The sequence below is a fragment of the Mytilus edulis genome, chromosome 3 (assembly GCF_963676685.1).
Source record: "Mytilus edulis chromosome 3, xbMytEdul2.2, whole genome shotgun sequence".
Lineage (NCBI taxonomy): Eukaryota > Metazoa > Mollusca > Bivalvia > Mytilida > Mytilidae > Mytilus > Mytilus edulis.
In genome coordinates, this window is record NC_092346.1 from 84,578,254 (window position 1) to 84,595,954 (window position 17,701).

At 30.4% G+C, this 17,701-nt stretch overlaps 1 protein-coding gene across 1 annotated transcript in view; it reads right to left on the reverse strand.

The window, feature by feature from the left end:
* Window positions 1-7,044: 7,044 nt before the first annotated feature.
* The window catches only part of LOC139514580 (G patch domain-containing protein 2-like), a 33,801-nt gene continuing 23,144 nt past the window's right edge, over window positions 7,045-17,701 (reverse strand). Inside the window, exons 6-7 of the mRNA XM_071303972.1 lie at window positions 15,091-15,235; window positions 7,045-11,832 (exon numbers count right to left, since the gene is read on the reverse strand). Of these exons, the coding sequence (XP_071160073.1) occupies window positions 11,642-11,832; window positions 15,091-15,235 (336 nt within the window). The 3' untranslated portion in view covers window positions 7,045-11,641. The remainder of the gene's footprint in view (window positions 11,833-15,090; window positions 15,236-17,701) is intronic.

The window sequence follows — 17,701 nt, forward strand, 5'->3', positions numbered from 1 at the left end:
ATGACATATTTAGTAGGATGTTGTTTTATGAAGTTGTTAGATATGACATATCCAGTAGAATGTTGTTTTATAAAGTTCTAAGACATGACATATTTAGTAGAATGTTGTTTTATGAAGTTCTAAGACATGACATATTCAGTAGCATGTTGTTTTATGAAGTTCTATGACATGACATATTTAGTAGGATGTTGTTTTATGAAGTTCTATGACATGAAATATTTAGTAGGATGTTGTTTTATGAAGTTCTAAGACATGACATATTTAGAAGGTGTTGTTTTATGAAGTTGTTAGATATGACATATCCAGTAGAATGTTGTTTTATGAAGTTCTAAGACATAACATATTTAGTAGGATGTTGTTTTATGAAGGTCTAAGACATGACATATTTAGCAGGATGTTGTTTTATATGACATGACATATTTAGTAGGATGTTGTTTTATGAAGTCCTATGACATGAAATATTTAGTAGGATGTTGTTTCATGAAGTTCTAAGACATGACATATTTAGTAGGTGTTGTTTTATGAAGTTGTTAGATATGACATATCCAGTAGAATGTTGTTTTATGAAGTTCTAAGACATAACATATTTAGTAGGATGTTGTTTTATGAAGTTCTAAGACATGACATATTTAGTAGCATGTTGTTTTATGAAGTTCTATGACATGACATATTTAGCAGGATGTTGTTTTATGAAGTTCTATGACATGAAATATTTAGTAGGATGTTGTTTTATGAAGTTCTAAGACATGACATATTTAGTAGGTGTTGTTTTATGAAGTTGTTAGATATGACATATCCAGTAGAATGTTGTTTTATGAAGTTCTAAGACATAACATATTTAGTAGGATGTTGTTTTATGAAGGTCTTAAGACATGACATATTTAGTAGGATGTTGTTTTATGAGGTTCTATGACATGACATATTTAGTAGCATGTTGTTTTATGAAGTTCTATGACATGACATATTTAGTAGGATGTTGTTTTATGAAGTTGTTAGATATGACATATCCAGTAGAATGTTGTTTTATGAAGTTCTAAGACATGACATATTTAGTAGAATGTTGTTTTATGAAGTTCTATGACATGAAATATTTAGTAGGATGTTGTTTTATGAAGTTGTTAGATATGACATATCCAGTAGAATGTTGTTTTATGAAGTTCTAAGACATGACATATTTAGTAGAATGTTGTTTTATGAAGTTCTATGACATGACATATTTAGTAGAATGTTGTTTTATGAAGTTCTAAGACATGACATATTTAGTAGCATGTTGTTTTATGAAGTTCTATGACATTACATATTTAGTAGGATGTTGTTTTATGAAGTTCTATGACATGAAATATTTAGTAGGATGTTGTTTTATGAAGTTCTAAGACATGACATATTTAGAAGGTGTTGTTTTATGAAGTTGTTAGATATGACATATCCAGTAGAATGTTGTTTTATGAAGTTCTAAGACATAACATATTTAGTAGGATGTTGTTTTATGAAGGTCTAAGACATGACATATTTAGCAGGATGTTGTTTTATATGACATGACATATTTAGTAGGATGTTGTTTTATGAAGTCCTATGACATGAAATATTTAGTAGGATGTTGTTTCATGAAGTTCTAAGACATGACATATTTAGTAGGTGTTGTTTTATGAAGTTGTTAGATATGACATATCCAGTAGAATGTTGTTTTATGAAGTTCTAAGACATAACATATTTAGTAGGATATTGTTTTATGAAGTTCTAAGACATGACATATTTAGTAGCATGTTGTTTAATGAAGTTCTATGACATGACATATTTAGCAGGATGTTGTTTTATGAAGGTCTTAAGACATGACATATTTAGAAGGATGTTGTTTTATGAAGTTCTATGACATGACATATGTAGTAGGATGTTGTTTTATGAAGTTCTATGACATGACATATTTAGTAGGATGTTGTTTTATGAAGGTCTTAAGACATGACATATTTGGAAGGATGTTGTTTTATGAAGTTCTATGACATGACATATTTAGTAGGATGTTGTTTTATGAAGGTCTTAAGACATGACATATTTGGAAGGATGTTGTTTTATGAAGTTCTATGACATGAAATATTTAGTAGGATGTTGTTTTATGAAGTTCTAAGACATGACATATTTAGTAGGTGTTGTTTTATGAAGTTGTTAGATATGACATATCCAGTAGAATGTTGTTTTATGAAGTTCTAAGACATAACATATTTAGTAGGATGTTGTTTTATGAAGGTCTAAGACATGACATATTTAGCAGGATGTTGTTTTATGAAGTTGTTAGATATGACATATCCAGTAGAATGTTGTTTTATGAAGTTCTAAGACATGACATATTTAGTAGGATGTTGTTTTATGAAGGTCTAATACATGACATATTTAGTAGGATGTTCTTTTATGAAGTTGTTAGATATGACATATCCAGTAGAATGTTGTTAAAGGAAGTACTAAGACATGACATATTCAGTAGGTTGTTTTGTGAGAACTAAGACATGACATTTCCCATATATTATTGCTTTATGAAGCACTTAGACATGACATATACATAAGATTGTTGTTTTATGAAGTACTGAGACATGACATATCCAGTTGATTGTTGTTTGATGGAGTATTGAGACATGACATATCATTGTTGTTTGATGAAGTACTCGGGCATGACATATTCAGTAGAATGTTGTTTTATGAAGGTGAGACATGACATATCTAGTGGTTTTTATTTTATGAAATACTGAGACATGACATATGTAGTAGTTTGTTGTTTTATGAAGTACTGAGACATGACAAATCCAACAGGATGTTGTTTAATGAAGTTCTATAAGAAATATCCAATTGGATGTTTTATGAAGCACTAAGACATGACATATCCAGTCGGTTGTTTTATGAGTCACTAAGACATGACAAATCCAGTAGGTTGTTGTTTTATGAAGTTCTATATGACATATCCAATAGGATGTTGTTTTACGATTCACTTAGACATGACATATTCAGTATGTTGTTGTTTTATGAAGTTTTATAATATGACATATCCATAGGATGTTGTTTTATAAAGTATTAAGACATAACATATTCAGTGAGATGGGTTTTTTGGAAGTACTCAGACATGACAAATCCAGTAGGATGATGTTTTATAACGCACTAAGACATGACATATCAAATAGGATGTTGTTTTATGAAGCACTAAGACATGACATATCCAGTCAGTTGTTGTTTTAAGAAGCACTAAGACATGACATATCCAGTTGGTTGTTGTTTTATGAAGCACAAAGACATGACATATCCAGGAGTTTGTTTTATGAAGCACTTAACATGACAAATCCAGTACGTCGTTGTTTTATGAAGTTCGTTCATTTCTCTTTTTTTTCTCTATGACATGACATATTTAGTAGGATGTTGTTTTATGAAGTTCTATGACACGACATATTTAGTAGGATGTTGTTTTATGAAGTTCTATGACATGACATATTTAGTAGCATGTTGTTTTATGAAGTTCTATGACATGACATATTTAGTAGCATGTTGTTTTATGAAGTTCTATGGCATGACATATTTGGAAGGATGTTGTTTTATGAAGTTCTATGACATGACATATTTAGTAGGTGTTGTTTTATGAAGTTGTTAGGTATGACATATCCAGTAGAATGTTGTTTTATGAAGTTCTATAAGAAATATCCAATAGGATGATGTTTTATGAAGCACTAAGACATGATATATCCAGTCGGTTGTTTTATGAGTCACTAAGACATGACAAATCCAGTAGGTTGTTGTTTTATGAAGTTCTATATGACATATCCAATAGGATGTTGTTTTACGATTCACTAAGACATGACATATTCAGTATGTTGTTGTTTTATGAAGTTCTATGATATGACATATTAATAGGATGTTGTTTTATAAAGTATTAAGACATAACATATTCAGTGAGATGGGTTTTTTGGAAGTACTCAGACATGACAAATCCAGTAGGATGATGTTTTATAAAGCACTAAGACATGACATATCAAATAGGATGTTGTTTTATGAAGCACTAAGACATGACATATCCAGTCGGTTGTTGTTTTAAGAAGCACTAAGACATGACATATCCAGTCGGTTGTTGTTTTATGAAGCACAAAGACATGACATATCCAGGAGTTTGTTTTATGAAGCACTAAACATGACAAATCCAGTACGTCGTTGTTTTATGAAGTTCGTTCATTTCTTTTTTTTTTTTTTTTTTTCTACATAAATAAGGCCGTTAGTTTTCTCATTTGAATTGTTTTACATTGTGTTATAGGGGCCTTTTATAGCTGACTATGCGGTATGAGCTTTGCTTATTGTGGAAGGCTGTACGGTGACCTATAGTTGTTAATGTCTGTGTCATTTTGGTCTTTTGTGGATAGTTGTCTCATTGGCAATCATACCACATCTTCTTTTTTATACTATATGACATATTCAATAGGATGTTATTTTACGATTCACTAAGACATGACATATCAGGATGTTGTTTTATGATTCACTTAGACATGACATATCCAGTATGTTGTTGTTTTATGAAGTTCTATGATATGACATATCCATAGGATGTTGTTTTATGATTCACTAAGACATGACATATTCAGTAGGTTGTTGTTTTATGAAGTTCTATGATATGACATATCCATAGGATGTTGTTTTATGATTCACTAAGACATGACATATTCAGTAGGTTGTTGTTTTATGAAGTTCTATGATATGACATATCCATAGGATGTTGTTTTATGATTCACTAAGACATGACATATCCAGTAGGTTGTTGTTTTATGAAGTTCTATGATATGACATATCCATAGGATGTTGTTTTATGATTCACTAAGACATGACATATTCAGTATGTTGTTGTTTTATGAAGTTCTATGATATGACATATCCATAAGATGTTGTTTTATGATTCACTAAGACATGACATATTCAGTAGGTTGTTGTTTTATGAAGTTCTATGATATGACATATCCATAGGATGTTGTTTTATGATTCACTAAGACATGACATATCCAGTATGTTGTTGTTTTATGAAGTTCTATGATATGACATATCCATAGGATGTTGTTTTATGATTCACTAAGACATGACATATCCAGTAGGTTGTTGTTTAATGAAGTTCTATGATATGACATATCCATAGGATGTTGTTTAAAGATTCACTAAGACATGACATATCCAGTATGTTGTTGTTTTATGAAGTTCTATGATATGACATATCCATAGGATGTTGTTTTATGATTCACTTAGACATGACATATTTAGTATGTTGTTGTTTTATGAAGTTCTATGATATGACATATCCATAGGATGTTGTTTTATGATTCACTAAGACATGACATATCCAGTAGGTTGTTGTTTTATGAAGTTCTATGATATGACATATCCATAGGATGTTGTTTTATGATTCACTAAGACAAGACATATCCAGTATGTTGTTGTTTTATGAAGTTCTATGATATGACATATCCATAGGATGCTGTTTTATGATTCACTAAGACATGACATATCCAGTAGGTTGTTGTTTTATGAAGTTCTATGATATGACATATCCATAAGGATGTTGTTTTATGATTCACTAAGACATGAAGTTCTATGATATGACATATCCATAGGATGTTGTTTTATGATTCACTAAGACATGACATATCCAGTATGTTGTTGTTTTATGAAGCACTAAGACACGACATATTCAATAGAATGATGATATTGGGAGAACTTACACATAATACGATGTTTTAGGAAATACTAGGTCATGAGTCATGACATATTCAGTAAAATGTTGTTTATGAAAGTATTAAAACATGGCACATCTGTTTTGAATATGGTATAACATAAGTGGTATTGAACCCTCTTGTAAAATTTCATTGAGATCAAATCACTTTAACCAAATGTGTCTTTGGATGAGAACAACACAAATGACAACAACATAGAATTATTGAACCTAAAAAAAATTGCTTTTGTATAAAAACATTTTGACAATAGCACTGATCAGCTTTTGTAGAAACTAACAATTTATAGTTGTGGGATACACATTTTCTTGAGTTTCTTTGTTTTCCTCAAACCACAAAATTAAGTGCTCCACAAAATTATTAATTTATATTTAGTGTGAAAGTTTTAATCTAAAAACTACCATATTTAAACCACATGATTCAACGTTGTTTTCACAAATAACAAACATTGATAACCAAAAAGGAAAGTTCTGCAACATTGAGCAATTGTTTAACAAACAGCCATTTCTGTTAATCAAAATATGTCTGTACATAACAAAAGGAAATAAACACAGTTTTAGGATTATTTAATATTGACTAATGTAAAAAATAAATTTACAAATGAAGATGTTATGACTATCACAAAATGTATCAAAATAAAACGTTCTCTAATGTGAAGTAATAAAATTTCAGTAAGATATTTGGCATAAAACATAACAAACAACAGTTACTAATCTGTATCTAGTATACAAACAACAGTAACTAATCTGTATCTAGTATACAAACACACCATTTAAAACTTATAAAACATTTTCACATGTACTTTCATAGTTCTTAATTTTTAGAAGATATTTTTTTATGAACTGCTGTTTACTTTAAGGTTAATCTGGATCTGTTTGTATTGTCAAATTGAGCCATGAAATAATTAGCAATGCCAGAAAAACAGATGACATCGGAAAATAAGAACTTTGTCAAAGGTTAACTCTGGACAATTATAATCAAATTTATAAAGTGTCAACAATTAAGATTACATATTTGCAATTGTAAAACACTTGAATGCCTTTTTTTCCAGAATATTTGGTGTTTTGACTTTTAACCACAAAATACACTCTAAAGCATACATATCTCAACATGTGTGTATACTTATAATCACTCATTTATATATCTCATTATTTCTTAATACATGTGTATACATATAAATCACTCATGTTTTTATCTCATTTAGTCATTATTTGTTTTCATGTGTATAAATATTATCAAGCATGTTTTAGGTCATTATTTCTGAACACATATGTGAAAATATTATCACTCTTATTTTTCTATTAGCTCATTTTTTTCTTAATATAATCCTTCATGTTTTTATTTCGTTACATCTTTATGTAATCTATAATGTTTTTTTTCCTCATAATTAGTCTTTGCATCAATTGTGTCTCGTTAAATGTGTCCTGTAGGTTAAAAAAGCATTTAAACAGAATGGCACAGAAAATCCATACACATTCTGCATTGGAATTATAGCACTTTTATACAGAAAAATAAATTTATCAAATTGATATATTTAAATATTTCAACATTGTACAAGCTTATAACTGTAACATAAAACACAAGTTTTGTAATCAATTTTGACTTTTCTGAATAGTGTTTTTATTTCATATAAATTGACTGCTTTCCATGACTAACATGATGTTTGTGATAATTTCTCCTTTCACAATCTTGCAGTAGCACATTGTTAGCAATATTTTCAAATAATGTATTGCACATGATTTCAATATTCTTAACAAAAAATATTTAGTTTTAGAAAAACTGATTTAATTATATTGCTTCAAAAATAATTTAATCAGTAAGGAATACAAATATAACAGAAAGGTGTTCGTAAAATTACCATTTTGTAATGTCTTAAACAATATCAAAATAGAAAGATGTTGTATGACTTGATTGAGACAATTATCTTACAACTGAACTCCATATTTCTTTAACTGCTTTAAAAAAAATAAATGACATACTGGCCATTGTTTTAAAAATTAACATTTAACAAATATGCACACACTGAATTGTCTTGCTGGTTTACAGATCATGATGTTTTTTAATGGGTTTAAATTCTTTGAGATAACAGTTTTACATCAGTTATCACATAAACTTAACATTATCAATGATGCATGAAAACGAAGTTAACACTCTGATACACCCAGACAGACAGACATGTTATCATTCTATACACCAAATATAGTTGACTTATCAATAATAGTATGAGAAAATGGACTGAACCACAAAAACCAACCAATAAACCATGAAAATGAGGTTAAAGCCAGATGAACTCTAACAAGAAAGCCATGTTCACCATACAACCATTCTACACATCAAATATACCTCTGGGACATTTACTTATGACGTAATGTCGCTACAGTGATACCAATTGTATATTTTATAGTCATTATTAAATTACTATCTGAACATCAAGTCTTGCTCCAATCTTTCATATACAAGATATGAAATACCAAGGTCTTCTACCTTTTTAACTATAAAGCTTTATACAAATAGTTTATGCTGTTTGATTAGCATTCCCAAGCCTAGCATTCTTTGACATTTGCTGCAAACAATACAATAAAATTCATAGAATTATCATAAGAAAATATTACATAAAACATTCATATAAAATTGAATACAACATTTAAAATTTCACATTTACACTACAAAATGTACATGTATCTACTTCTAGTAAAAGGTAATAAACAATGTTCAAAGTCATGTTACAGTAGAGGGGTCATATCACAGATTTTTCTCACAGCTACGTTTATAGGTGAAAATTGCACTAAAAATTGGAAAAAGTAATGCATTAATCTCTTTTTTATCTGAAATATATTATTGAAAGTAATCTATTTTTGAATTAAAAACACATAAATTCTGTGAAACATGTTCTTAAAATTACTTTAATATATCAAAACTCTGATTTTATAAATTTCTGTTTTATTGATATCAAATAATCAAAGGGAAAATGTATTAAAAATAAAAATATTTTGACAAAATTTTTGATAGATCTTATGTACATTTTATAAATGTTGAACAATTTCAAGATTTTTCTTTACAAAAAATATATATTCAAGCAGCATAACAGTTTAGATAAATGAATTACTTTTTGATTTTCAGTTAGATTTCAACATTTGAAGTTGTTTGCAATTTTTCCAAAAAATCTGTGACATAGCCCATTTACTGTTCCTTACAATATAGCATCACAAATTGCAAAATCTATTACAAATGGAAAATTTCACAAATTTATTGCACTATTACAATATTCTATCTTTAAATAAACAAATATTTAAACTAGATGTGTCAAAGCGACATGAATGGCTCTGTCTCCAAAAGTTGAAAAATCTGCAATTTCAATAACACATGTGGACACAAACATATTCAGGCCCGTAGCAAGGAATTTCCAAGGGGGGTTTCGTTGGACTCATGAACTCGACTTTAACAGTCACAATTTGAACAAAACATTGACTTTAACAGTGCTTATTTGATTTCAAGGGGGGATTCGTCCGAACCCCGACCCCCCTGGCTACGGGTATGCATATTGGTAGTCTCACATATAAAAAATTAGCTCAAAATCAGGGGGCATATAGAAAAATGTCCTTATATCTGTCGTTTTCAACAATTTTCAAAGTTGTAAATCCTTAATTTTGGCAAAAATTAGCGGAGCGGAACAAAACTTAAACTTGATCTGTAAGTCATCATGTGTAAGCTCACAAACCAAAAATCAGCCCAATATCTGAAAGAATTTAGAAAAAAGGTCCGTATAACTGTGATTTTCAAAAATTTATCAAGTCCATAGCCCAAAATTATAGCAAAAATTAGCCGAGCAGAACCAAACTTAAACTTGATCTGTAACTCATCAGGAGTAACTCACAAACCAAAAATCAGCCCAATATCTGAAAAAAGTCTGTATAACTGTGATTTTCAACAATTTATCAAAGTCCAAAGCCCGTAAATTTGGCAAAAATTAGTGGAGCGGAACAAAACTTATATATGTCCCCGACCACTTAGTGGCGGGGCCATAAAAATTGTAAATCCAATCAAATATGTTATATTTCTTTGTTTTGATGTCTTTTAAAATTGTGTCTACTTTTGCAATTTTGTACAAAAATAAGATGTGGCACGACTGCCATTGTGACATAAACCAAAAGTAGAAAGATCTGATCATTAAAGATCAGAAATATCATTTTCTATTTTTTCTTTTTTCATTTAAAAAAAATCTTGCTGACTGACATCTTTTAAATCCAAGCTAATCATCAGGTGTTAAAATGATGACAGAGAAGAAAATTCTAAAAATGAATATCATCTCCATTTATTTCAGTTACCATTGTAGACTTATTGTCATGTCTAAAAATGAATATCATCTCCATTGATTTCAGTTACCCTTGTAGACTTATTGTCATGTCTAAAAATGAATATCATCTCCATTGATTTCAGTTACCCTTGTAGACTTATTGTCATGTCTAAAAATGAATATCATCTCCATTTATTTCAGTTACCATTGTAGACTTATTGTCATGTCTAAAAATGAATATCATCTCCATTGAATTCAGTTACCCTTGTAGACTTATTGTCATGTCTAAGACCCAAAAGGTCCTTTTTAAAATTCAAAACACTACCTGATAACATCATTTATTTAATCAATTACATCTTTTACAGTGGTAGATCCAGGGCGTTGGGGTTCAGGGGGTTGGGGTTCAAGGGCCCCCTTTTGGGGATGAATAATGCATTTGAATTGGGACATTTGGTTGGAACACCCCATCCCCCCATGCCCTGGGTTGGAAATTCTTTTTAAAAATGGCTGGATCCGCCCCTGTTTAAGATTGTTGTTGCAGTAAGCTCTTAACATAAATATTTTAAAACAAAAATGCTACAACACATTTATATGTTTATTTCCAAGACCTCAGAATATTTTACCAGCAACTGGTGGTAATTCCCTTGGGTAAAACAGTTTCTTGTGCCTAAGTGTCCCTTTCCTTGGTAAAACCATTATCATTTCACATGCAGATATTTCTCTACCATTGGTTAAATCTGACAGTACGATTTTAAAAGCCTTATTTCTTTTTTAAATAGCTTTGAAAAACCTGGTCTTCATATAGTAACTTTTTGCCAATGAAACAACAATCCACCAAAAACCAAAAGACACAGATGTAAACAATGACAGGTCACAGTATGGTCTTAAATGTATTCAGTATATAAAAAAAAACACCTATTAATGCATCTTTGTGTTGTACAATGTAGACATTAGATTAAAAACAAAGTGAAATGTAACCTTAAAAATAATATGCATTCAATTCTTAAAAGTACATTACATAATTAAAATCCTTATTATAAATAATGTACCCGAGGTAAATTGAAATATAAAAGAAATAATAAATCATTGTACTAAAAAATTTTAAGTATTCACTTTATTTTAATTATAACATTGTCATGAAAATGTTTATTCAAAATGTTTTAAACAAATGTTAATGAAATTGCATCTACATCAATATTTAAGAATTAAAATTTTATAAAGGTCATCATTATATAATTAATTTGATTATTGATTTCTATTATCTAATAAAAAAAAATATATATCTGATCTTGCAGTCTTTATAATTTATTCAAATTAAAGACAACTCCATACTACAATTCATTTTAATTCAATATTTTAAAAAGATTGGCAATATACCAGGAAATATCTGTAAATGTGATATTTTCCCTCCATAATCATTTTGTTTATTGGTACTGTTTATGGGAACATGTTTAGTAGCAAACTTTACTGTCAGTTAGAAAAATGGTCACAATAGTTTCTCCTCCCCCTTAATTTTAGAACAGTCACTAAAGAAAAAAATCTGAACAACAAGAACTATAAATCATGACCCTTAATTTATATGATAATGATGTAGAATAAGTAAAATCTGGTTCTATGATTTTTTCTGTTTTGTTTTTGAATGACCTAATCCTGTTCTTCTGAGTCTTCTGTATGCTAGAACTGGTGTTTGTATGCCTTCCCCTTCTGCTCCTAGACCTGATCCAGGCTTCCATCCCATACTTTGTAACATTTTATTGCCTATGTTAGTTTCTGGTATAGGACTTGCTTCATCTCCGACATAACCTGGAAATGTCATGATAATTCAAAGTATTAGCATCTATATATACATGTATTTATAATAGTTAAACGTACATGGTACAAAACCGTCAGAGTGGTCTAGATGTCAAAAGAACTTAGAAAATAAGAGATCTTGTTCTGTGTATTTAGGAAATCACTTTATTCATTTTGTTTCCATCATGCTATTTTAAACTGGTTAGGGGTCATCCATAATTGTCAACCATTTTCCAAAGTGTACAAAACGTACACTTGGGGGAGGGGGTAAAAAAATCAACATTTTTACCGTACGCTTTTTTTTTAATTTCCAGAATTTATTTCGTTTCCGTAGGGAAGGACGATGTATAAAATCGAGAATTTGCTTGGGTGTGTTTCTCTTCTTATTTTTTCTTTATTATTTTCACTTGATGATATTTATTTCGATATCATAATTCTCCTCATTCCGGATTTAACGATTAAAAGATCAAATCATATGAAAACTAAATCTTTCAAAAATGTAAACTTGTAAAAAAATTTAAACAAAAAGTTTGCAAGCATTTCTCAGTACCCCCTGCTTTATTATAGATCGTTATCGTTTCACTCTGTTTAATAAAAAAAACTGATGGAAACACTAAATTCTTTGAATGTTTTGCTTTTGACAAGACACCATTTTGTGAAAAGATTTTAAACTGGTCCTTCGATTAATTTCCTTGAAATGTATTCCAAAACAGTAAACCAGTAAACCGGAAGTAAACTTATTTTTCTTGGTTTAAGCCTCCTTTAACTAGGAGCACCTCCATATGAAGTTTAACCTTAACCTTAAAAATTATCCAATATATGTACACGTTACAGTATATATGTTACAGTAAATAGGTGAAATTAGGAATTACATGTAATTACTAAAATTTAGGAATTACATGTAATTCCTGATGCACTTAGTAAATACAAGTAATTCCTAAAACTGCCCAGTAATTACCAGCAATTACTGATTTTAAAATGAATTTTTACACCTATTTACTAACTGTTAAAACAATGTTGTAATATGGTCAACTGATCAAAAGTTATGGTAATACCAAGGATTTGTATACAAATCCTTGGTAATACTAATTAGAAAATCAGTGAGTATTCAGCTATTGAAATTTTAAGGGTTTTTCAGAACCCAGTGTCTCGCCTACTTTTGCTGTGAGTCGCAGGCCCAACAAAAATAGGAAAAAAAATATTTATAATTTTCCTCTACTACTATCTTTTGACTAGTTCTGTAGAATCTTCTATCAAAATTTGTTTAAATTTCAGGATGGTTTATGAAATCTAAACTTTAACTGCAGAGTGTATGTTATGTTAACTAGAAAAAAATAGTCCGTTTAAATAAGAAATATACGAAAAAGTATAGTTTTTTTAAACAAACTTCAGTTTATTTCTAGATGTTATCTTATGATCATAAACAAGCGTCTGTCCAATTTTGGTAGAAATCCAGGATATTTTGAGAAAGTTATCAAAATTTTTAAAAATTAACCACAGTGTGAATGTAATGTTAACTGGCATAAAAACTAAGTCCCTTTATAAGTAAAATACGGAAAAACTTGATTTTATTTTTGCAAAATTTATTTCTTGAAATTTTTCTTTTGATCATAAACAACTGAAGCTTCTGTTCAAGTTTGGTAGAAATCAAGGATAATTTGAAAAACTTATCAATTTAAAAAATATAACCACAGAGTGAATATTTGTGGACGCCGCTGGCAACGGAATTATTAGGTTGGTTCGCTATGTCTCGCTTTTGCGACAAAAAACACAGGCTCGACGAAAAGGAAAAGAATGTCAACATTGAAAGTAAAACAAAAGGGATGGACCATTTAGTTGACTTTTTCAATCCACAAAAAGATCATTCTTATACAGGAAGAAACGATGATAAAATTTTGTTGGAGGTCTTGAAGAACTCATAAAAACACGGAAATATGAAAATGTGACTTTTAACGCCATCACGTCAGCTTCATCGCAAATGTTTGACAACAGAAGTCGTAGTTAAACCTATTTTGTAAAAGGAATTTAACTCATGTAATTGGACAAGTTGATATGCAGAGTATGCCTGATGGAGATTTTAATATAACAAAATTATGAGATTTTAAGAATTATCAAGATCATTTAACCAAGTTTGCCATAATCTAATGTCTATCTTAAAAAATAGCTGGCTAAGTTGCCTATAAATTTCTCAAAAATGTTTTTCTCAATTTTGGATTTATATCATTGTCTTGCATGCTCAAAATGATTTTTAGGGAGTTTCAAAGCTTATAAAACAACCATTTTCCAGTTTCAATTCACAAACACTGAAGTGTATGCACTTCTAATGTGCCTTATAATCCTTGATCCTTAAGTAAGCCCTAAAAATCCCTACCCCTTACTTTCTTATTTGATATCTTGAATTATGTCTTTAATTTTTAAACAAAAATATCAAGTTAGTAAATAGCTGTAAAAATGACAAAAAAAATCAGTAAATACCTGTAATCACTGAAACAACTAGTAAATACATGTAATTACTAAATTGACTAGTGATTACAGGTATTTACTGAAATGTTTAGTAATTACGTGTAATTCCTAATTTCACCTATTTACTGTAACATATATACATTTAATTTTTAAATTTAAAAACTTAAAATGTTTTAAAACATTACACTTTTATTGATTGCTGTCTTAAGCTCTGATTCCATCAACAACTGTCAGTCCATACTTTACCAATGCAATATAACCATGCATTTCCCTTTCTTTGATTCTTAGCATAGTTTATGTGCCCTTTTGTTAATCTTTTGCATGCTCTAGGTGCCTTTTTCATTGGAGTTCTCACTGTGTGATAGGGGAAACACTAATCTTTGAACTCTTTATTCTAACAAAACACAAGCATCACAGATATATGTCATCAAATAAAACAGTCAGATATGTTTTAGTTTATTTTCAAGGCAGATTTCTATATTAAACTAAAATATAATAAACAGGATCTTCTTTTAATTAAGAATGATTGATTGCTCTCTTGACATCTGAAAATGGTTGATGTACACTTTTTGAGGGAGGGTGGGGGGTCTGAAAAAGTGTACGTTTTGTACACTTTGGAAAATGGTTGACAATTATGGATGACCCCTTAGCCATTTACTCATTATAATCTCTTTCTCACATAAACATTTAGCGATCTTACAACATATATTTATAAATATTAAATTTGACAAAACTTTTGGTTAAATAAGTCATAATCTTTACTTCCATAACATAAATCCATTTCTTTAGTTTATGCATTATATTTACCTTCAGGATTGGTTAATGCAGGTGATTTTCTGAGTTTTTTAGAATCTTTATTCTCCTTACTGGAGAATGGTGGAGAATACACTCCTTGCATGGAATTCCACATTTGTTTATCTTCTATGTAGTTTGATACTGTATAACCAGGAGTCTGGTAATAAAAAAACATTAAAACATAATAGATATAAATAAATGAATTCATGTATATATAGACAAAAGACAAGTGCCATATTCTCTCCAGAGAGAGTAACCAAAATTTATTTTCGTTTGTTATCTAGCTCATAAATCAGGCTGTTAGTTTTCATGTTTGAACTGTTTTACACTTGCCATTTCAAGGCCTTTTAAAGCTTACTTTACAGTTTGGGTTTTGTTCATTTTTGAATGCTGTAAGGTGACATATGGTTGTTAATTTTCATTTCATATGGTCTCTGGTGGAAATTTTATAGATGAATTAGAGTTGTAATGATAGGTAAACAAATTTCAGTAAATTAAAATCATTTGCACATTTTTTTTGTTTTTTTCAAAATGTGCATATGAAAATTGTGGTGAGAACAAAAATGGACTGTCAAGAAAGAATCTTATCAGAAGCTTATAAAATGACTCTGTAATAAAAACTTTCATCAGCGTAAGAATCTTATCAGAGTCTTTAAAATTGACTCTGTAATAAAAACTTTCATCAACGTAAAAATATTGTGTCAAATCTGACAACTCTGTAAGGACAAACCAAAAAATTTAAAATCTGAAGCAACAGTATGAAGTGTGTAGTCATTTGATCCAATCATGCTAAAGCTAGAGCATGACAGAAGTGTGTAGTCATTTGATCCAAGCATGCTAAAGCTAGAGCATGACAGAAGTGTGTAGTCATTTGATCCAAGCATGCTAAAGCTAGAGCATGACAGAAGTGTGTAGTCATTTGATCCAAGCATGCTAGAGCTAGAGCATGACAGAAGTGTGTAGTCATTTGATCCAAGCATGCTAGAGCTAGAGCATGACAGAAGTGTGTAGTCATTTGATCCAAGCATGCTAAAGCTAGAAGTGTGTAGTCATTTGATCCAAGCATGCTAAAGCTAGAGCATGACAGAAGTGTGTAGTCATTTGATCCAAGCATGCTAGAGCTAGAGCATGACAGAAGTGTGTAGTCATTTGATCCAAGCATGCTAGAGCTAGAGCATCACAGAAGTGCGTAGTCATTTGATCCAAGCATGCTAGAGCTAGAGCATGACAGAAGTGTGTAGTCATTTGATCCAAGCATGCTAAAGCTAGAGCATGACAGAAGTGTGTAGTCATTTGATTCAAGCATGCTAAAGCTAGAGCATGACAGAAGTGTGTAGTCATTTGATCCAAGCATGCTAGAGCTAGAGCATGACAGAAGTGTGTAGTCATTTGATCCAAGCATGCTAGAGCTAAAGCATGACAGAAGTGTGTAGTCATTTGATCCAAGCATGCTAAAGCTAGAGCATGACAGAAGTGTGTAGTCATTTGATCCAAGCATGCTAGAGCTAGAGCATGACAGAAGTGTGTAGTCATTTGATCCAAGCATGCTAGAGCTAGAGCATCACAGAAGTGCGTAGTCATTTGATCCAAGCATGCTAGAGCTAGAGCATGACAGAAGTGTGTAGTCATTTGATCCAAGCATGCTAAAGCTAGAGCATGACAGAAGTGTGTAGTCATTTGATCCAAGCATGCTAAAGCTAGAGCATGACAGAAGTGTGTAGTCATTTGATCAAAGCATGCTAGAGCTAGAGCATGACAGAAGTGTGTAGTCATTTGATCCAAGCATGCTAGAGCTAGAGCATGACAGAAGTGTGTAGTCATTTGATCCAAGCATGCTAGAGCTAGAGCATGACAGAAGTGTGTAGTCATTTGATCCAAGCATGCTAGAGCTAGAGCATCACAGAAGTGCGTAGTCATTTGATCCAAGCATGCTAGAGCTAGAGCATGACAGAAGTGTGTAGTCATTTGATCCAAGCATGCTAAAGCTAGAGCATGACAGAAGTGTGTAGTCATTTTATCCAAGCATGCTAGAGCTAGAGCATGACAGAAGTGCGTAGTCATTTGATCCAAGCATGCTAAAGCTAGAGCATGACATGTTAAAATTTTACTTTAATTTATATGAGTTAAGTGACATAATTCTGGAAATAAAATTTTCAAAATTGTTAGGTATCTTTCTTTCACCAATTCCAACAAATATATTAAGATTCTTGTAAATCAATTCAAGCAAACTCAAGTTATGGTACAGCTAATGAAAAATTTAAATCAATCTGACAGTTTATTAAAGTCCCATTACTCTGGAACAACAAAACAGAAATTTCATTCAAATTGAAAAGGAACTTCTATTTATCAGTTCCAACTATAGTGTAAAGTTATGAGAAAATTAGTCTCAACAAACTGAAGTTAGTGTTTATGGAGAACTGCCTTAAATCTGTCTGTAAAAGTTTCAAAACCTTAAAACTACAGAACCAAAAGTATTTCCAAATTAAGAGAACTCTCTTTGGTCAACCCTAATGTTTTTTTTTATAAATATCAAGCAAATTGGGTATAGCAAATTTGATTTACTGTAGGAAGTGTAGACATACACCATAGGAGTGATAGATGGAATGTGCCTAATACTTGAAGA